We start from the raw sequence: 22,034 nt of genomic DNA, 5'->3' as shown, positions 1-22,034 counted from the left end.
GCAGTAAGTAATTAAATTGCGTTGGTGATAACATCTAGCTGACTTAATGGTTAAGCTTTTTCTTCTTTTTTTTTTTTTTTTTAGTTTTGTGGGAGAGCTAGTCCACAATACTTGGAGTAATAAAAACTGTGTTCTGAGCAGCACAAGCAGCATTCATAATCTCATTTTATTAAAAGGATAGTCAAGGGTCAGCCTTCAGTCATCATCTGGCCCTCTCCAAATGGTTTTAGGGAGGAGCACCAAGCATCTAAAACCAGGCTGACCTGAAAATGCACAGATCGTCTTTCTGACATGATTATCTGCCCACAGGTTCATTAGGACAGAAAGCTTTTTTAAAATTGTCGATCTCCTTCCAGGTTCACCATGTTGTTGGGCGTGTAGCACAGGACTGGGGGTCAGGGAAAGCATGGGAACACTTTGGCTCTGCTGCTGAGTTCCCACTGACTGCTGTAGGGTCAGGTTTTGACACACAGTGTGCCCATCCCTGCTCTGGCATGCTGTGTTGCTGTGAGCAAGGCTTTTCACCTCTTGTGCTCGGTTTACGTGGCACTTGGTAGGAAGGGTCGGCCCTTGCTTGGGGCAGGGTTGCAGGCGAGAGGACCTCTGGAGGGTCCCGTTCAACACAGCGTTACATGGCTCTACAACAGGCATAGCTGCACCCTTTGTAAAGAATTCTGGGTTTTATGAATGAGGAGTGTTGTACAAAAGCCAGCTGTTGTTATTATTTATGCTGTTTATTTACTGGTCACATTTCTCTGAGCTGAGGGATGGAAAAAAAAAATCAATCAGCAGATTCACTTTGTTTATATTCAATTTCACTTTCTGTGTTTGGAGAATGTTAATTTGCTAAACACTACTCCTTCCCCTAAAGCCCCTAGTTTTCCTCAGCCTGTAGAAACATTGCATCACTCCTAGGCATTAGTATCCATGTCTCTTTTGTAAGGGTTCTGACCTTCAAAGCTTTGCTTCTTGGTCTGTGCATTTTCCTGATGCTTTAGGAGAGGTGATCCCATCACTCAGCACACCTAAACGTAACATCAGGTCTTGTTTGAGTTTTGCTAAACTCCAAAGGTTTTCAGACATGCCCGTTATTTTCCTGCCCTCCCCAGCCACACGGGTAGTTGGAGAACCCACCTGAACGGAGCTGAGGTCTCCCTCCCTTGCCATGACCCCACATGCAAAAGCTTGACCCTCATCTGAGACCCCACGTCTCTCACACCTGTGGTGATGCAGCTGATAAAGCTCTGCCTGGTCCCGCTGCAGACTGGAGCAGATGCACGCCTTGTGATCCCACAAATGGTGGCTTGGAAGTTGGCAGAAGGGAAGCTCAGGGGAGAAGACAGAGCACTTTCCCTGCTGTTCTCTCCCCCATCACCTCTGTTTCTTCCTTTGCCAGCAATCCAGAGGAGATGGAGCCAGACTAGCAGTGTTGGGTTAATAATTCTGGTGTTAACAGTGTTTGGTCTTGGTATTGTTGAGGCTTTCAAGAAATGGTCCCAAATACGTGGTACTTTTCTGTTTCTGGTGAAGCCATCCACAGAAAACAGAGCGTTCCCACAGCAGAATAACAGCTTGTGGTTTAAATAAATGTTGTTATTTCTGCTTTGCTGTAGGTGTACATGTATGTTTTGGTTCAGTGACTGCCAGATACTGTAAATGAGTATTGATTTCCTTTTCTATTTTAAGCTTTTCTGCAGAAAAGGCATCCCACATGCCTTTAGCTTTCTTTGCCTCTACCTAAAGCGATTGCAGCCAAGGATATATCTGACTAAATACCTCTTCATTTCAGTGTTATCAGTCATCCTTATTTCAGCAGTTGCACCCCAAGTTGTCCAGGTCCTTCTTCAACTTCTGGAGTTTAAAGCTATTACGTCTGGCTACTTTTTGAGAGCAAATCAACAAGACAATATTTAGATCTGGTGGCAAGCAGTTCCTTATCTACATTGGTGTGGCAGCCCTCCCTGCCATAGGGACACTGCCTGGGAGCTGGAAACAAAAGAGCACTTCAGAAAACAAACCTAACATAACTAAATTCTTTGGACAAACATGTTAGCTCTGTATGACCAAGAAATAACACAGACCTGGATTTGGCAACTGTAGGCAGAAGTTTCTTTCCGTTTGTTAGCTTGTAAATCATCCGTAGGTAAACCATTGCACCTCAGCTGCGTTTCAAATTTACATTGGTTCGAGGCATGAATAAATGTTTCGGCTTTTAAAGCACATGTTCCAGCAATCACTGCCTTAGCAGGATTACTGTGTGTCACGTTTAGCTGTTTACTTTCAACTTTCTTTCATACCTCAGGTCTACGGCAAATGTGGAATACTAAATTAATTGGAACATGCTCAAAGCCTTGGCAAACGCTTTGCCTGTGACATTGCTAATTTCCCAGAGGAATAGTTCCTGATATTGATTTTGACAGAGCCTGTAAAACCTCTCTCTGCAAAGGTTCTTCTCATAGCTTGGCAGGGCTGGAGTGCAGCTCTGGGATGTGCTGAGAGAGGATTATTCATTGGAAATTAATGTGCTTAATCTCAAAGTATGCTAAAATATATGTAACTGCTTTCTGATTAAGAAATCAATCCTTGAGTTTCTGTCTCTGAGTTTATGGGCTAATTCCACGCTGACTTTTGGAAAATCACACAGAAAACAGCTGGTTATTTGGAGACTCATGTTATCTCTGACATCCAAACTGGAATTTTGTAAGTGTGCAGGAAGTAATCAAGAGCTCCTGAGCACATTATGGTGGTATTGCCTGGTACAAGCCATGCTATCAGGTCTAAGCATTTCAGGGAACTGAAGTTTTACATTTTGCTTTAGACCATGGCCACATGTGGGATTTGTACAGTCAGGGCTTTATTAGAAAGTAATAATAGCACGCTGTCTCAGGGTCACAGGACAGCTACAGTCTCATCGCCTTTCTTGCTCCCTACTTATTCACAGATTTCTTCAAAGCTAGTGGAAGATTTACCCAAGTAAGCCCAAAATACCCAATCAAAGTACTTTGTGTGTGCAGTTTTTGTTACAAGAAGTGGCTTGGAAACACTCTGATCCTCTTGTGCCAAGTGTGCACTTTTCTGTTTCTTCCCTGTACAGGTGCCAGTGTAATGACCTGAATCCTTCCTCTAATAACTGTTTCATTATTATTTGTCATGAGTTTTCTGCTCCATCCACTCCCTGAAATAACAGTTTGAGACGAGAGATGATTAGAGCTACGGCTAGAGTCTTAGACATGGATGATCCCATTTTTAAGAGCCACTGATTCTGTGGGGAGACTGGCAATGAAGAGCCCCTTGCTCACATGAGCCCAGGTTCAGACCACAAATGATGTCCAACTCCTGGCTCAACCAGAAGCCCTCACCTTGATACAGGAATACTGCAATCTAACCCTATCTCCTGTGCTTACGTAAAAAGGTGAGATTAAATTGTCAGGCTTGGTTGTAACATCAAGAACATTCTTGCACGGCCTGAATTGATGTCTTAATTAAGCACACCTTTCCTTCTAGAAAGCCTGCTTTGTCTTTCCGGGTTGAGTAGGATGTGTCAAGCTACAAGCTCAGAGCATCAGTAAGGAGCGACTTGCACTGCCACTGGAACTGTTGGACCAGTGCTTTGGATATGCCCCAACTCTAAGTGAGCTCAGTAACAAAGAACAGTTTCTACACAGCTACTCTGAGCCAGTCATACCTTTATACAGAAAAACCTTTTTGTTCAGTGAACAAGTTTAGTGCTCAAGTGGTGAGTGGAGCTGAGTTTAAGCAGTAGCAAGTGCGCAGTAGGAATCTTCTGGCCTTTAATTGCAGCTCTTGTGCTTTGGAAGGACAGTCTGCTTAATTACACAAGCCTTTCTTTTTCCAAGGGTTCATATCACCAAGCATTTTGATTTCAACAAGAAACTTGCACAAGACTGGCTAAACTGTAATTTTTGTCCCTTTGCAAATCAGTAGAGGCTCAGTGCAAGCCCAGGAAATATTCCCCATTCACACCTTAAAAGTCATCTATATATTCCAGGTGTGACTTCAGATTGACTTGAATTTTGCAGCTGATGTCTCCACTTTGAATAATGCTTTGCAGAGTCTTCTGAGCAAGACACCGAATACTTTGTGCATTCATCCTTGTAGCTCCCCTTGGAAGATATGACCTCCATTTTATCTCCCCTGTGCACAAGGACGTGCATGGGGCTACCCTTTGCACTGCAGACGGGCTGAAGCAGAGCGAAGTACAGCACTGGGCTGTCTGATCCCAGCCTTTCTCCCAGCCAGGCCCAGCAGCAGTTGTGCCAGGGCTCACCTCAAGTGATCCCTGCCTCAGACAAGTGAAGGCATCGCTCACATGACTCTTTGGAAATAGAAGGCCTAATTCATCTTTCAAGGATTCCTGCACTCTGTAGAAGGGCAGCAGCAGGAGGAAAGCGCAGCTCCAGACCAGAGTGCTTGCCTGTCTCACACACTCAGAGCAGCGGGTCTGCCAGGAACAATCCCATCTCTGATATCAAAGCGGGGGAGTGTCCCCCTGAGGCAATCCCCATAAACCTAGGATCCATTCACTTCGGTTTTATTCAAAAAGGGGTGGGAAGATCCTGCCTATGAATTTCAAATTACACACCACACACTTCATCTCTGATCTCAGCCTTGTGTACCCTAAAATACTACTTCAAAGCTTCCTTGAAACAGAATGCAGCTGGTCAGAAATGTTAACTTTGCAGAGATCTGTCCGGAGCTATGCAGTTGTAAGGTTCAAATAATTCCTTCCCACCTCTCCTGAAGTTTCCTTCATCTCTTTTCCCTATATTAGACCATTCATGAGTTATTTGCGGCAGGGGCGTGCTTTTCAAGGAGCTCCAATAAATCAGCATAAGCTGTTTCTCCACATTGTTTTGTGCTGGCTCTGGCTAGATCCTGTTGAGCCTTTTGTTTTGAAATATGTCTGTACTGACCGGTTCTGTCTCTTCTCTCTTGATTTATGGTATCTATACTTTCTGCTCTTTGTTGAATAGCCATGGTACTTCTCCTGGAGGTCATGGCAGTTCTCAAATCTCCTCCTAACCCCATTGTTGTGATTTTGAACTGCATTGTGAGCCTGGCTTGCAGACATGCATGTGAACAGCTGCTGAAGGCAAGAGCGTTGCTCACGGAAGCAGGCACAGATGTTAAGACTGAGCCGTGAGTCTCCATGATGTTAAGCAGTAGGATGCTGCCCAAACTAACAGCAGCACCTCTGGGCAGGCTTGAATGGGAACTCCCAAGCCTGGGTAAATGGGGGAACGGGAGGAGGTAGTTTGCTGGAGGGGTCTATTTTTAAATTGTCTGTTTAGGATCTGGACTGGAGTGAAGCCACTGATTCTACTAGACTAAGTCAAAGTACATCAAACAGAAATGTGCAGAATCCTAAATCCCCACAAGCCCTACAAAATCAAGCAGAAACGTTGTAGTGCAACCACAGCACACAGTCCTTCAACACAGCCTCTGGCACTTGGAGGTGTTTCACAGGCTGAACTGCTACAGTCTTGAGCTACTGCTTGCCTCAGTCTGTCTGGAAGAGGCAAAGGTTCCTCCAAATTTAGATCCCGGGGAGGTATCTGTGCTGATCACAGATGGCTTTTGAAGATCTCCAAAGAGGGAGACTCCAGTCATGCTACAATGTCTGTGGTATTTAGAGAAGGTCAATGTGGGCTTGACTCCAGACTATTGCTATTCTGACTTGCTTTTTTTTTTTTTTTTCTTCTTTTCTTGAGGTGGGAAAAGTACCAGTAGAACTGCTAGTGTAAGGTAACATCATTAAACTCCAATGACAGCTGAAAAGAGGTGACTGCCCAGATCATGGACCTATGTAGGCCAGCAGAGCAAAGGCTAAGAACGTGTTTCTCTAAAAAGTTGAGCAAAAGAGCAAGCAAAGCACTTGAGCTTAATGAAACATGCCTCCTTGAAACATGGGCTGGAATTAGGAGCAAGGTCATTGCCTCTTGTGCCTTCAGAGGGACATAACTCAGCGAGTTTCCTGGAGACAGAAGAACAGCAAGAAGGGACACACCTGACTCCAACATAAATTTTCCTGTCTAACCAGAGTCACCAGCCTGAATATTTGGCTAACTGTGTAGGTCACAAGTGCGCACAATATGAGAGAAACTCCCATAACTTTTTGTAACCCCTGCCCACTGCCAAGTTCTGCCAGGGTCTCGTAGGGCTGCAGATCACCTCAGGGGGGAAAAAAAAAAAAAAAAAAAGAAAAAAAAAAAGGAAAAAAAAAAAGGTGCAAAAGCTGACTAAAATGACAGAGACTTCAGGTCTACACCCAAAGCAAGAGGCTCTAGAGACCTCCAGAGGAGAGATGACCCATGTCTTTTCCAGTGAACGAAATTCATTCTTCATTACATGTTCTTGGAAATGATTAGCTGGAAGTTTCCAAGAAAGAGGTCATCTTTAACTGAATACCAAGGGTAGAAAATTGGAATTACGGTTAAATCTTGACAAAATTGCAATCTGCTGAGTGCATAATTCTATTATAGGGACGGAAAAGGAAAGGATTTATATATATATAAATCTTCATAATCAGTGAGGACTACTAACCCAGCTAACACAAGTGTGCATACCTATAATAGATTTTCTTGACAATATCCTGTAGAAGCAAAATCAACATAAACAACACTAAATTTTTAATAACTTTAAAAGGTTTGTGATCAACTATTCTGTCCCTTGTCCAAAAATGTCACCAGTGAAATGTTTTTGATAAATAAGTGTTCATTGTTTGCCGTATTTCTAAGACTCAGGCTGATGCTGGCTACAAGGGAGCTAATAAATCAGTTGGAACAAGACAACCAAACCTAATGCTCACTTTCAGTAAGCCAGTGATTTTCTGGCAGCCTCACTGACTCAGAGCTTTCCTATCAGTTAATTTAAAAAAAAAAAAATTACTTTAGGAATTTGGTGTCAAGTATTCAAAACTGTAAATATCAGATGTTCTTTGTTAGAGTTGATCTGCTTCTAGCAAAAACATACATAATATCAAATGAATGCATGGTTGCCTTACATAGAATAACATGGTATTAGGTTAGGTTGTGAGGGCCTGGTTCAGGAAATCACTTCCGCATGTGACTAAATCAGTCCTAACTCAGAACAGCATTTATAAATCCTTTTTTTAAAGTTCAATCTTGTACGTTGTAAGTCCCACTGACTTTCATGAGTCGAAGGGAGTTTCCTGAGGTTAAGAAAGTACTTAAATATTGTTCTGAAGAGGGATGTTTTGGAATGGGGTGGAAAAGATTGAATTTTTTCTATATGCAGTCACAGGAAGCTTGTCTTCATTTCTTTGGTCTAGTCTCAGTGTTCTGGGTTATTTTCTGGCAATAAAGGAGCATTCGTGGGGTCCCACAGAAATGTTTCGGTCCCCAGAGGACACGATGTTAAGATCATAGCATCCTGCTCACAACCTTCCATATCTAGTTTAGCTTCCACACCATTTTTGTGGCCCTGTCTCAACCAAGAATAAGCAAGAACGTGTGTCTTGCACCCTAGCAGGACCCCAGCCCTGAGTTTTGTTCATGGCCCACAGATGCCATAGCACATCAGCTGTCTGAGTTTAGTTTTAAGTTTTGTTTTCTCTATTGAGCCCTGCTTTAAGAGAGCTCTTGCTCAGTTGTGTAAGCTCTGTGCCACCATTTGTTTTTCTCTCAATTCTTCTTCTGCAATTGACTGTGGAATTACATCTATAAACATTTGTACTGTTGCAACAGGGCTAAGCAGAGGTGGCAACGTGCCCAGCAGTAAAGGTGGGATCCACTACAACTGGTTCTGCTCTTGCACCTATGCCTGAATCCCTGCCCTGCAAGGGCTGCTCCCCACGCAAGAAGGCAAATATTGGAAGGTGTGTGGTAACAGTGATAAATTCACAAGGATCAAAAGCAGCTTAAAGCTCAGATCAGCTGGTGACCTCTCTGAGAAGCAAGATGGAAAAACAATGCATTCCTCTGATGCTGCTCACACTGCCTTTCTTTGTGCCATAGCCTGAGCTCTACCACTGCTACTTTCTACTTTCCTCCCTGGTGCAGCAAAGTGTGTCTGCATGTGTCCTGCACACAGGGCACCTCTGGGTGCTGCTTGCTCAGCAAGGAGCTGCTGCAGCACAGGAGGACTGATAGCAGTGGTGCATGACTGGCCCAGTGGAGATGTGGGAGCAGGGGCTGGTCTCTGGTATACACCATTACCCCCTGATGGAAGATCAATAAACACAGCCCGTAATTGAACTGAATGGTGAAAAAAGACAAATATCATCCTGCCTGCTTGTTGTGCTAAGTAACCACATCTGTTTGCCAAGCTGTGCGGTACCAGGAGACAGAAACTTGCAGGTTTCCTCCTCCTGAGCTAGGAGAAGGAGGCTATGGGAAGGGCAGGGATCTGTGAAAAAGGTTGCTTTTGCAAACAGTCAATAAAGCTGGTTTCGTTTAATATCCATAATTGCTACTCCACTGGTTGCTTACTGCAACACGAATGCTTACTCATGCTCCAGGTTACACCTTGGCTTTGTGTGAAGACACACCTGTGGAGTGTGGGGAAATTGTGCTCTTGTGTGATCAGGTGCACACTAGGTGCTTTCATGAGCAGAATTCAAAACAATGTTTTGGCAGCATTTTGAGATATTTAGGAATTCAGTTCCCTCAGCCAAAGCCAGCTGGAGCATCCAAAGATGTGTCAGGTGGCCCTGCCTGCGGTTAGAGACGAATTCATGGGTTCAGGCACAGGTCAGTCTTTACAAGAATCGCAGAGTGTGAACGATGTTTTCTACCTGAGATGTGTGTGTTTGCAAGGATTTCACTGGTGAAATTGCAAGAGCTGGAGGTGAAGAAATTTCTCCCTGGGATCAATTTGATACAAGACCAACACACAAGCCTTGCTTAAACAAAACTTACAAAGGCACTGCAGTCACAAAAAAAAAAAAAACACAAAACAAAACAAACAACAACAACAAAGCCACACCACACCTTAAAACCTGCTGGGTTTCTATATTAATTTTAAATGACTTGCAGAAACACCTCTGCTGAAAGCAATCTCTGATATTTCGTGTTTCTTTCTTCCCAGCCATTGCAAAAGGAAGGAGCACACTGCGATTCAAGAGCAGGGGTGTCTGCAAAAATGTTTACATACAGTAAAGAACTGCTGTCAGTCAAACTAATCACTCGCTGTATTTCCATGCCAGCTTGCCAGTGAAAATATGTGCACCACGTATTTGTTATACTGCCTTCAGGTATTCTCTGCCAAATCTAGACTTGTTTTGCAATGGAAAATGGAAGATTAGGGGAAAGAGCTAAATCCTACAATCCTGGCTCTGATGATGCTCAGACTAACTTCAGTTTTCCAGGTCACTGTGTAAAATGCATGACCCCTGTGCACATAGACCCTGAAGCTGGCCCCAGAGACCTGTGTAGAAGTAACCTGGGTTTTAGTCAGTACATCTCCTACTTTTCATTACACACCAGCAAAACAAGCTACGTCTGTGTGGACATAACAGTTTGGAAATTTCACTCCACATTTATGACACCACGTTTTCATAGGATAAAACTTTTAAAAGCACCTAAGTCATCTTGACAGCTTCTGCCATTAGGGATCTTAAGGCACAGGCAATCTCAGGAATTTTATTCAGTATTTTGCTCAATTCTGTAATGCCTGACATTTTTCATGCTGGAATGAGAGGAGAGGTTGCAGGAACACCTTGCTGCTTTGAGGAATGGAGTTCTTTCTTTTCTCACAGAAGATGAGGGGGCTGAGCATCTTAGCAGGATGCTGTCAGGCAAAGTCGTGGTGCTGCAGCAGTGTGAATGAGAGCAAAATTAGGGCTTTGCTGTCAGGGTGATGAAATAGCAGAAAGCATTCCCTGGCAGAGTTCTTTTCACCAGCTTCCCATTAGGTTTCATTCACTTGATGCATTTCAGTGCATATATTCAAATCATATTTCTCTGAGAAATGAAGGGCCATACGAACTCAGCCAAGCTGCACCTTACTCCCTGTGCCTAGTCAGCAGAAAAAAAAAAAAAAAGAAAAAAAAGAAAAAAAAAAAAAGTAGATCCTGTAAAGAGTAACAGAGGGCTTAAATAAAACCCTGAGGAGAAAAGCTGCCAAGAGCCAGGTAGCAGGAGATACACAGCAAAGAGACTTAGCCTGACTGATTCTGTTGGATGTCGAAGTGATGGGTATATAAGAATCTTCTCTCACATTTCCTTAATTTCTCCATCAGAGTCCTGGGCATGCAGTGCCATTGCTTGTCGTATTGCAGAGCCCAGAGCATGCAGGTTATCAGCCCAGCTTTGCTTCATGCTTTGCTGCTCTGCTCCTGAATGTCTGACAGATCCGTCAGCCCCAGACATGGGGTCTGTGGTGTGCGGTCTCTTCAGGTCACCCAGAACCAGAGCTGAGATCTCAGACCTTTATGCCTAGGTGGAGGCAGAAGCATTTAAACGGGGACTGCAATTTTCAGGGACACATATAGAATAGTGATTCACTGTCCCAGCACTGGCGGGAGTCTCTGCTGGGCTTCCTGTGTCTAGGAGAGATGAGACATATAAAGCTATGATGCCTCTGCTGCAGAAAGTTAGTATTCTTCACTGTGGAAGGAGCAGTCTTTCCATCTCTTCGGCGTTTGGTTCTATAACTACAGGTGTTGCACTCTGAAAATCAGTCTGCCTGGCAAGTCCATTGATAACTTGACAAATCTATTGACAAGGGAGGGTGACAGGGGACAAAATGACTGCTCCACACTAATTGTTTTGAAACCTTCAGTGACACTAAAGAACATTTGTAAGGCACAGGAAGTTAAATATGCTACACGGCCTAACCCCACCCTTGCTAATTACTGTTAGATACCAGAGCATCATTGCATTGCTTTTTTTGGTGTTAGCAGGTTTGCTCTGTAAAAATTCTTTTGGTTTCGATGGGTGCTTTCAAGTTGTCTAGCATGAGAAAATACTTTGAAGCAGGTGCTAATCAAAGAGCTAGAGCTGGAGTTTCTACATCACTCACATCTTTTTAAAGTTTAAATATATAAAGATCAAAGCAGCTTATTGCAGTGAATACACTGTCTAAAAATGTATTCAAAACCTCAATCAAAATAAAGTTGTGGAATTCACTAGCTGTAAACTGCTGTCATTGCTTTGTGTTGTCAGTTCGTCTAATGCTTCTCTATTAATGTACTGAAAATGTCTAACCTGTAGCCCTCAGACTGTTTAGTGGTTGCTGATGTTCCAGTGACAGGCAGTACTTGTAAACGAACAAGTTCTGTTTATGTTGCTAAAGCCAGATTTTGGAAAGTCACTTGTCAAATTCAACAAAAACTTATGTAATCACATTGCTACTTCTGCTGTATTTTTAGTCCAACTCCGCACAAACTTTGCCCATTAAAAACACTGGGAAGGTTCGTTCAACTTTAGTCACATTTGATGCCATTCCAGTGAAAATAAAGCATCACTGGTACAACTGGAATATTTGAAGATAAATATTTGTATAGCATCTTTCAAAAATAAATGTCTATTAGACTGGTTATTTTCTTGATCCCTGGCTGTAGTCGTACAGTGGCTATGTAAAGGTCACTTTAATTGCAAAAGTGAAGTAACTGTTTTGGGGTAGAAACTGCAATGGTAAGATTACCAGAATTGGGGTCAAAAGATAAAATCCCAAACTCTAACCAGAGTTCTGGGCTCTGCTTGAGACTTGTTTAGCTATAATTTCATCTTTAGGAGGGTTCAGTAGCGTTAGACATCTGCATCTCCAACCTGTAGAAGACCACGGTGGCAAACAAATCAGTAAGTTTGTCCCATGTGCAGCTGACCTCCATGTGGACTGTCCTGCTACAACCTGGTGAAGATCAGGTCGATGGTAGGTCAGGGTAGCAAGCTGCTTTCCCATGTTAAAACCCACCGCAGCCATTATTTGCTTGCCTTGTACTTGCTGATGCCTGAAATGCTGTTGCTAAATTGAATGTGCCATTGTTGCTTGCAGCTCTGAAGCCTTTGTGCGCTGATTGCCAAGTTAATGATTTATACCTTAATGCTCCATTTAGGGCCCTCGTGTTTATCGCTCACGGCGCTGGGGAACACTGCGGCCGTTACGATGACTTGGCCCAGAGGCTGACAGAACTTAACTTGTTTGTATTTGCCCATGACCATGGTGAGTAGCCTTGAACAGTATTTGATTTACAGCAGCTCAGGACTTTACTGAGGCAAATGCCATTAAAGCTACTCAGCAGTGAGAGAAAAGTCAATAAAATATTTACACATCAGTGTAAATGAGAAAAGGGCTATCTGAAGCTTTGTAAAGATCTGCATGTTGAATCTATAAGACAGCGACCCCATTACTGAGACTTTTCCTCAACCTTGCCATTGACATTACTGCTGATGGTCTTTTAATCTCTATGTAAGGGACTATTTCTCTTTCACCTGCCTCTTGGGGTGTGAGGAGGGATTGTCCACCATGAGAGTAGGACTAGGTGCCATTTTTGCTGGATTCATACTTGTCCTAAATAATCCGGGGGGAGAGAATGAAATGACAGCACAGCTTTCATACACCAGTACAACCAGACAGCTGCACCCCTGGGCCATGGACAGGCATGGAGACATCACAGAGGTTTGTTCAGACACACCTCGACAGCCCTGCAGAAACATCAGGGCTGGCTGCAGACACCTGGGCAATGCTGTGCCATGTAGACTTACTGTCCCTGCCTCTTCTGCCTTGAGGATCTCTGCTCTGCTCCATTCCATGACATAGATATGCTGGGTGTCAACAGATCTCCTGAAGCAAATCAGTTGGGACATACTGTGAACATATCTGAATCACCCGTTGTGCTCTTTTGGTAGCATCCTCTCACACCTGAGCCTTGCAGCTTCATGACTGCCTTGTGCCAGGAAATCTTTTTTTTTTGTTTTTTGTTTTTTTTTTAAAATCCTTGCAGATTGCTGCATCCCAGCAAGAATCACTCTAGACATGAGTAAAACGGATCAATGTGGTTAATAATGGCAGTAGACAAAAAGCAAGGCCAAATTCTGAGCTGATAGCTGAAATGGGATGAATCTCAGTGTTATTCTGATCTCCTTCTGGCAGATCTGCCATTGACATTGCAAAGTATACCACAGTGCAATGGAAAGTGTACTGCAATGTACTTGGCTGAAACTGAGACTCTAGATCTCCTCAAAGGCAGGGATGCTGAATTTGAACTTGCTAAAGCTGTAGAATTTAGAGCATGTGAGACATTGCACCATTTAGTCTGCAAGAGGAAAAGCAAAGCCTTACCAAACCCAAGTAACCAAAGCTTCCCCTTGCTTCTGCTCTCATGACTCCTTTTCACTCACAGCACTGCACTGGGTGTGCAGAAATTAACCCGATATTTTCCTTGACAAAGAGAATATCCAGCCCTCAGAACAGCTCACAATGAAAATAAATAAAAAGCGTGATTTTCCAAACAGCTGACCACATGCCATATACTGGCATTTACAAAGACAGTCAACCTGTGCAAAAGTATCGTTGCTGACCCCAGGGGCATGTTTCTCCTTATGCAGGCACAAAATTTGTAAGTGAGGGCTCATTCACTTCAATCTACTTCCTAATGATTTAGACACAAGGTAGTGGGAACGTGCAGTAAAACCAGCAGAAATTGTCCCCATTCCTCTTTCGTTATCTATGTGGCACAAAGTTCATGAGAAAGGAGATGGGACAGACCACGTGTTGTCCACCCTGCAGCTGCTGTTAGTAGATCACAGACACCGTATACAGAAAGTTAGTGAACTCCAGGACACACAAGTGATGTGTTAAATGCCAGAGCCCAGCGCTGCAGGCCTGTGGTTTCTCACTGTGCATGCTGAGCGGGCCTTAGTTCCTCATTCTTTTAAAACCTGATAGTGGTTTTAAGAAGTAGAGTTAAAATAGCAATATTTGAAGCAACGAACCTAGAAGCAGTGATAAAGCATTGTACTTATTGCATGGATTTGATACACAGAATGGCTTTTCTGTAGATGGAACAGGGCTTTGGAAGTGAAGACCCCGACAGGTGTTTATCGTACAGTTATTTTCTCTCTTTTTTCTTTAATTTCTTTTTGTCTAGAGAAGCATAGACATGTTTGTGTTTTCCCCTATAGATGGATGTTGCTGAATTGATCAGTTTACTTCATTTAACGCATTTCTGGTTGCTCAGGCTGCTTTAAGAGTTCATGCTCCCTGTCAGGCCTACAGGAATCTTTGTAAACTCCTTTTGGTTTTCTTCATCAGCAAAGGGGAGAAGCAAAGAGGAACCTGAAAGCAGAACACTGGGCACGCAATTGTGTTACTCAAAGAGCTAATCTAAATGAGACTAGATTCACTAAGCCACAAAGACAATTAACATATTTTAGGCTCTGTAAAATAATCATTGCACCTAAAGTGCCGAGCAGTGAGGACAGACCTTGTCTGGCAGAATACAGGTTACAGCCTGAGTAGACACCAGTGAGAGCTGAAGGGCATACTTTTCTCCCTTGCCAAAACTGCCCAAGCTAAACGGAGTTTTATAGCTTTCCCCTACCATTTTGCCTATTCCAAATCACCTCACCAGTGTGTTCCCTGTTTGTGTCCCATCCTTTGGATATCTTTGTGTAATATTAATTATTCAACTGCATTAGCAAAATAATTGCTTTCTCTTCCTCATGTCTTACAGTAAATCTTATGAGTTTGGCATAATTTCCTGACCTGGACATTTATTCTTGTTCTGGAATACTCATGGATACGTTTCCCATTTCAGGCATGAAATTATTAATGCAGTTCCACAGTGTGGCTAGCATGATTTCCCAGATGAGTTGGGAAGTTGGTAGGGCTCTAGTATGTGTGACTTGACTGATTTATATGGTGTCTAACCTTCAGTCAAAAGAAGGAAAAATAATTTCCATTTATACTGCTGATTCTGTAAGAGCTTATACATGAGCTCTAAATCTTGCTGAAGGCTGCTTTGCACTGTTTCATGTTATGAGAGGCTGCAGCAAAAAAAGATGGCACTTCTCAGTGTAACAGTGTTCACCCAAATTTGTGACTTCCTACTGACGATGGAGAGCTAGCACTGGCCAGCTCTCTCAGTGTCTCAGGATATATTATTTGTGCATTTGCTCTTTCAGGTATTTCATAGCAACCTCAAGACTGCTCTACCTCAGAGCTATGTATTAGAAACTGTCCAGGGTGGTGGTGAAAATTTAATTCCAGAAGACCTTTTAGCTCTCCTTTACACCTAACATTGTTTCATATCAATCTCATGGAAGAGGAAAATGGTTTTTTTCTTTGTAAAGTCACATTTGGTTCTGTGGTCTCTCGTGTTTTTAATAGGCAGGTAACAGTTTCCCATGATTTCTGAGCATACTCGGAGTGCAGCTTCATGAAGGCAGAGTTAAGGCTGCCAGGATGACCTTGCTATGTATGTCTGTAAGCTTTAGCTTTGTTGAAATGAAATTTCACTTTTCAATTTCCTTCCTATATTAGTATTATTTTATTATGTCAACATTCTGATGACAGAAAAAGAGACAAACAGGTTATTGGCAATCAATTTAGGAAAGCCCTCTTAGAAGGAATACTCGTGGGAGATTCATCAAACTGGAGTGATATTGTAATTCTTCATTAAGCTGCAGACAGATTGCAGCTCCTTTAGCTATAATGCAGTATTTTTAGGGAACTGTAAAGCTGAGAGCCAAGGAAAATGAGAATAAAAGACAGAAAATGTGGCTTTGTTTTCTCATACCAAGCATTTCCAGTTGGTAAAGCACATAATGTTCCAGCTTTCCTCATCTCACTTCTTATAACATCTCATTTGCTGAGATCTTATTTTCTATGGTTTCATTACGTGGCCTGAGCCCAGAACAACCACAGTTTCACCTTCAAAAGTACATCAGTTACAAAAGCATTTCCAAGATCCAAGGGCCACAAAAATGTATTAGCTTATCTCTTAGACTTTTTAACGATAGTGGCACAGGCTGTCTTTTTCACTCAGACGTGCTGGTGCTACTTATGGGTAATGTGGCCATCTGAAGAGAAGATGAGGAATGTGAATTACCTTGCCCTAACCAGTCAGTAGTTCCAAGACCTCGCACTTGTTTGAGGACAGCCCATCAAAATACCTTCTCTCTCCATGCAGAATCAAACCTCTACCTGTCCCTGTGCATGGAGAGCCCTGACTCTCTTACAGTCTTTGAAGCTGTTCAATTTCCAACTCATAAGTTACGTGTGACATCAGATCAAAGCAAAGGGAAAGGCTGCAGCTTTAACAGCTGATTCATATTCCTTAGATGTTTCTAACTGAAGTTCAGCTTTGCTTTTTAGTCCCACTGCTACTTTGTGTGTGGTGAGCATTTCTGATGGGTTAGCAGGTCCCTCTCAGACACCTACTGCTGCTTGTGCCCCCCATTAATTTCATTATGTTTTCTCTATTTAACAAAGCACTCATTTTTAAAAGGTAGAAAATAGCTGGAGCTGGAGGTTCTTAAATGCTTCAAATATTGGTTGTTGTTTTTTTTTCAAGTGATTGCTGTGTTGTTCTTGCAACCGTTAAAAGACCATTTTGTTGATGAGAACAGAAGGCTTTTATTTATTCATAGGACTGGGAAGGATTGATCAACACAGAAAGGTTAAAAAGAACTAAACACAGACAAACTGGGAGGGGGGAAATGACTACGAATGTCAGCATTAATAAGAACATTAATAAGAATTAGGATAGAACCATGAGTGAGAAGAAGAGATCATGCACACCAGAGCGAGGGAATGCCCCTGGAGAGCAGTGCTCCCCAACGCTGTGATCAGGCAGGCTTTGGGGGGATCTCCAGGGATGGAGTTAGGAAAGCCCTGGCAAGCTTTGTGTGGGGCTGGCTGAGCACAGAGCAGCACAACTGCTCCTTGGTGAGGATGAGCGAGGCTGGGTGAGGGCCCAGTTATCAACAGCAATCTGTTCTCTTTCTGCTTCCTCCCAGTGAGCCTATCTCACCAGAGCAGAAAAAGTGTAACTGCTTTTCTGCAGAGATATAGGAAAGAGTGGCACACATTGTTTGTATCTCTTTTGACAGGAGGTGTAGAATGGGTTGTGGGCATTTAATTTTTTTCAGAGAAGGTCTCCCAGCCTTCAGCATGATATTTGAACATAGCTGGGAAATAAAATCTTCCATAGGCACTACTGGAAATAACCATGGGTCTGGAAACATTAGCACTTGCAGGAGTACAAAATGACTGTTCTCCCTATGAATCCTGATCCCATTTGTGCTCCGCTCAGCAGGAAGACTCTCAACAAAGAATTGGGATTTACTTGCACTGCCAAGTTGCACTACCTGAGGTACAGCAGCAGCGGTGCTCTGAGCAGCTGGGCTGCTACTGATGTGCCCATCCTTAGACAGATGCTCCCTGGCTAGGAAAAAGAGCATAGCACTAGCTGTGTAACTATATTGTCACATCCTCTTTTGAGCTTCTTCCGAATTCATGACAGTTGTTCACCTAGGAGAAATTCACAGTGCTGTCCAGCTCCGTGTGTGAACACAGGGTTCCTACACCTACCCTAGGCAGAGCTCCTGCTGTAGGCTAACATGGCTGGGAGGAAATGAGCTCTGCAGTTCTGCAAAGCCAGAGTGTTTCCCACAGAGAAGTGTCACAGAGGGGTAGAAACTGTTAGAGTTCACAGGCTGGGGTGGTGATTGCAGGGGCAGGAGAGCACAGCTGCCAGGGTGAGCTCCCCTCCCTTCCTGTGTATTTCTTCTGCATAAAGCCCCGCTCTTCACAAATCTTGAAAGCTTTTTCTTTTAATATTTTTACTAATGGTCCCAAACTGAAGGTTCCTAGCGCATCCTTGTTTGTCAGATAAGGACTGCTGCAGGGACTTTTGCTGCTGTTAGCTCCTTAAAATTGCCAAGCAAAGAAGTAAAACAAAATTCTTCAGACCTTCAGATTAAATTTTGCAAGTACATTCCCTATGGGGAAATTAGCCCTTTTGTTCTTCAAATTATCTCTACTTGTCCATCTTTCAGTATTTTAGGATCATTCGTTTGGATTGGAGAGGGAGCTGCTAAGGGGTGATTAATCTGTCCTGCCATGATACAAGTGTGTGGACATAAATCTTTGTGCATATTGCCCTGAAAACAGCCAGACCAAAAGCTCATGACGGAGCAAGACTAACAGGAATATAAGAGAACTCTTAAATGATTCTTTGACCCTTGATCCACCTTAAGTGTCATATGGACCCTGCTGGACTCATCTGTTCTCCCCTTTTAACCCGGGGGATGATTGAGTCATAAACACTGCTGTGACGTGAAAAGCAGGCAATAATGTCTGCTGCGTGGCACGTGGGCAGAGATAGCAGGGGATATACCAGGGAAGAGCCACGCCAGCCTGCCCCACCACTCAGCTTTTCTCTTTCAGGCATCCATCCTCTGTAAGTTAACAGGAGCCTAAGAAGGATGGCTGTTTGGCTCAGCTGGCACATTACAGACAGAGACATTTCATCCCTGTTTTGACTCTTGATTCGGTACAGACCCAAGCCTGACTAGCTCTCCCTCGCCTTCCCTTCTCAGATGTTGAAGGAAGATAGCAGTCAGGCTTATCTGCCCCCCAGGGCAGCAGTGAGGAATGCTTAGCACGCACAGGGCACACAGGAGGTAAAACCACAGGGCTCAATACAGGGTGAGAGGTCAGATACTGCAGTACACCACGTAATTCTTTAGACCATGAGAAAACTCTGTAAGAACCTGGAGCAAAGTCTTCCTATAAAACAAGCAGCTAATGAGTAAACTTATTCCTGCCAGCCTTTTCTAACTCTGTTTTGGCTGTGGGGATGCTCATGTGAAGTGGATAATGACCCTCATAGAGGGAGTTACCATGTGCACTTCACCCAACACAGATGTACTAGAAAGCTGCCAAACAAAAAGCAAGATTAACTCAAGACGAACAGGGAGGACGGTCTGCCTGCCACCAGTGAGCTCCAGCCAAAGTGAAAGCAGCTGCTCCTCACCTCCAGCTCTTCTGGCAATTGACCACTGCTCTTGTAGCCCTGCATCTCGAAGCAGCAGTGACAGCTTGTTAAGGTCATTCAGTCTGAGCCTCTTTGAAATTGCAGGCAAAATGATTCACGCTGCTAACAGGTCCAACTTTCTCCATGCTCTTGAATGCACTCTTTCAAAGGGATAGTTTATTTTCTCTTGCTTTCTCCCAGACTGCTGCATGGAGGTGGGCTCTCTTGGTGGCAGGGATAGTCCCAGAGGAAAAAAAGTGCTCTGTATACACCTCTTACAGTACAGGGATGCAGAAATTGTACCAGGATACAGGGTAGCCCAGCCTCCTGAGGTGTAACAGGCAATTATAAAGACTTTGAGATGGGTTTTATTGAACAGAAACGTCACACTACTATTGTTATCTTTAAGCAGCTTGTTACAGACATCTGCAGCCCAGTCTTGCTCTGGTGAAGCCATCCCAGGAGCAATCCTGTCACTTCAGTGCTAGCCCTGCATTCACATTGGGATCATGCAGTCCCACATCTCTGCCTGCACCACATGGCATCTTTCTGGGCAGTGAGCAGTGGTTTTGTTTGAGGAGAGCAACTACACAACAGCAAGAAAACACTAGGTGGATCATGAAAGCAAATACCTACAGTGTCTCACACTCTAGAGAAGGCCACAGGCTGAAACTTGGAAATGGAAGCACAGCTTTTGTTTGTCTTGTGAAGGCAGATGAAACAACATTGTCAAGCCAGGAAGCAGCTAGACCACAGCAAAATAAAAATAAGGAGACAATGAGGCTGTGTGTGGCTAGTGTGTCAGGCAGTGCACACATCAGCCACAGTGAAACGTTTTGCTTAAAATATTTGGGTTTGGGAAGAAACAAGGGATATGCAGAGATATTTCCCCTCCACTCTGGGGCTGAGACTTTCTGTGTGTCATGGACTTACTGAGAGTAATGCGGGAGCCATGCTGATGTAAATGTAGGGAAAACTTGACTCTGTCTTTTAGTCAAGGAAGTTGGGAAATTGTGAGGACTGGATGCACCTTTAGTACAGACACAAGTGAGAGCTGAGCACCTGAAATTAGATGTGCAGTGTCATCTAATGTGTGCTCTGAAAACATGCCAAACCAAACCTGGGTGGCTCAAACCAATCTATTCGTTTATCTGACCATTTTTTTTAAAGTCAGATTTAATTGTGATTTTAAACACTGACAGAAAGCAGGCAGACAATTTCCATGTGATAGCTCAGAGCTGGATCCAGGCATTATTTGGGCTGGGGGGAAGGCAATGCAGATAAAACTTCCTCATTGCCCCTGGATGTGCACATCACTAGCTGATCATGTTGGATTGCAGTAAGATTGCAAAAGAGTAGGCATGGCTTTCTATCTTCCCCCAGTTACTCTGCTACTTCCAACCGCTCAGACATTTCCTCACTGCTGTAGATCCACCCTGTAATGATGGATTACTGAATAAACAACAACATTGCACCCAGTTGAGCAGGATCCTTGGCTCGGTTCCTGGCTGAGCCGAGTTTGCTCTTGATGCAGCTGAGGTGAACAGGGGGAGGTGTGGATCTGAGCTCCGAGCCTGCCCGGAGCTGGAACACCCCGTGCTACTGCCTTGCCCTGTCCAGCTTCAAGCACGACCTGTTCTTCCCTCACACAGCCTGGTGATGAGAAGGAGGTGATGCAGAGCCAGCTCCCCTGGCCTTGCAGCAAGCCCACGGTATGAGGGAATCCCTTTTGGGACACACTGGGATCTGAGGAGCTGGCTTCTTACTCCGAAAGAAGCAGGCCATGCGGTCTGCCCCAGTTCTCCTAATTATTCCCTGCTTACTAATGAGCAGAGGGAGCAATGTCAGTAGGTCATTCCCTGAGATAGTACATCTTCTCCGCAGCTGCTTCTTGAACAAAGCCTCGCTGTTGGCCTTCACACAAGGAGGCGTGAGGCTGTAACAACGGGCCCTAGTGCGAGGGGAAACAGTGATAGAGAGAACAGAATGCTCCCTTTTTACCACAACAACTCTGAGCGTGGAGCTGTCGGCACTGGCCACCTTCCAGGCCCTGCTCCTCAACCTGCCACTGTTAACTGCTAACAGGCGGGCTGTGTGATGGAGGAAAGACTTGTCGTTCATTCAGCAAAGTTAAAAGGCTTCCTTCTTCCTCCGAAGGTTAAGTCCTTCTGGCTTGCCTTCTGTGATTACCCTTTGTGATAAAGAGGAGTGGACCCTTAAATTTGTGTGGAGTGCAGATAATGCTGGCACCGAGTGAGAGGAGTTTTAGACAAGTGGTCCTGATACTCAGGAATAGCACATCGTTTATTCAGACACATGGCTCACTGCGGTCAATAATGGAAACTGAAGAGGAAACAGCCTTGACTGAATTAGCTCGTTTTGTTTTTCAACGTATTTTCTAGCTTCTGCAGTCTCAAAGATCTGTGGAATTGTCATCTGTACTCAGTCTTTACATATATAAATCAATCCTCCCAATACGGGTCAAATTCTGCTTTCACATCTGCTCAGGGAGCTTCAGGATAACTCTGTCACTGTGCCAGAAAGCAGGTTCAGGCATGTAACTTGTAACGACATTTCCTATTAGTGAAGGAAAGTTGACAACCTCTCGTAATGTTTTCAACAGCTTTCTTGCCCTCCCATAACCAGCTTCGCTAGCTGTAGGAGTACGTCTGTGTGCAAGATGGTTGAGGGTGAAAGGAGAAGGACCAGATGTTTATTAAAGAGCTTAAGCTAAGAGAACAGATCATTTCTTGCTATGAGCTATGTCTGCTATCTGGAGCTATTGGACAGACATCAGACATGCTTCAGAATTTATTCCAGGGATCATTTCATTTACTGACTTCCATGGCAGGACATTAGTTCATATCAGCAAGAACATTGGCCTCAAGAAGCTATTTGGAATAATCTATGTCTTACAGAGGAAAAATAATAAATAGATGTTGCATAAACCCTCAGTGGAACTTTCTCATTAAAGATGTGGATGATGGGATAGAAAGCACTTACAGCAAGTGTACAGGGATACCAAGTTGCGGAAAGCAAGCATATGCTGGAAGGCTGCTATTTACAG

At 43.8% G+C, this 22,034-nt stretch overlaps 1 protein-coding gene and 1 long non-coding RNA gene across 3 annotated transcripts in view; one reads left to right on the top strand and one right to left on the bottom strand.

Moving 5' to 3' along the window:
- Positions 1 to 22,034, top strand: part of MGLL (monoglyceride lipase) — a 99,974-nt gene that overhangs the window by 45,433 nt on the left and 32,507 nt on the right. For both annotated transcript variants that reach the window (XM_068694523.1, XM_068694524.1), the window contains exon 3: positions 12,041 to 12,147. In XM_068694523.1, coding sequence (XP_068550624.1) covers positions 12,041 to 12,147 — 107 coding nt within the window. The remainder of the gene's footprint in view (positions 1 to 12,040; positions 12,148 to 22,034) is intronic.
- Positions 1 to 22,034, bottom strand: part of LOC137862442 (uncharacterized) — a 49,522-nt gene that overhangs the window by 1,027 nt on the left and 26,461 nt on the right. The window lies entirely within an intron of this gene.

Source organism: Anas acuta, chromosome 11 (genome assembly GCF_963932015.1).
Source record: "Anas acuta chromosome 11, bAnaAcu1.1, whole genome shotgun sequence".
NCBI classification, from domain to species: Eukaryota; Metazoa; Chordata; class Aves; order Anseriformes; family Anatidae; genus Anas; species Anas acuta.
Note: the sequence above shows the minus strand (reverse complement) of the source record. Positions and strands in the feature narration are given on the sequence as shown.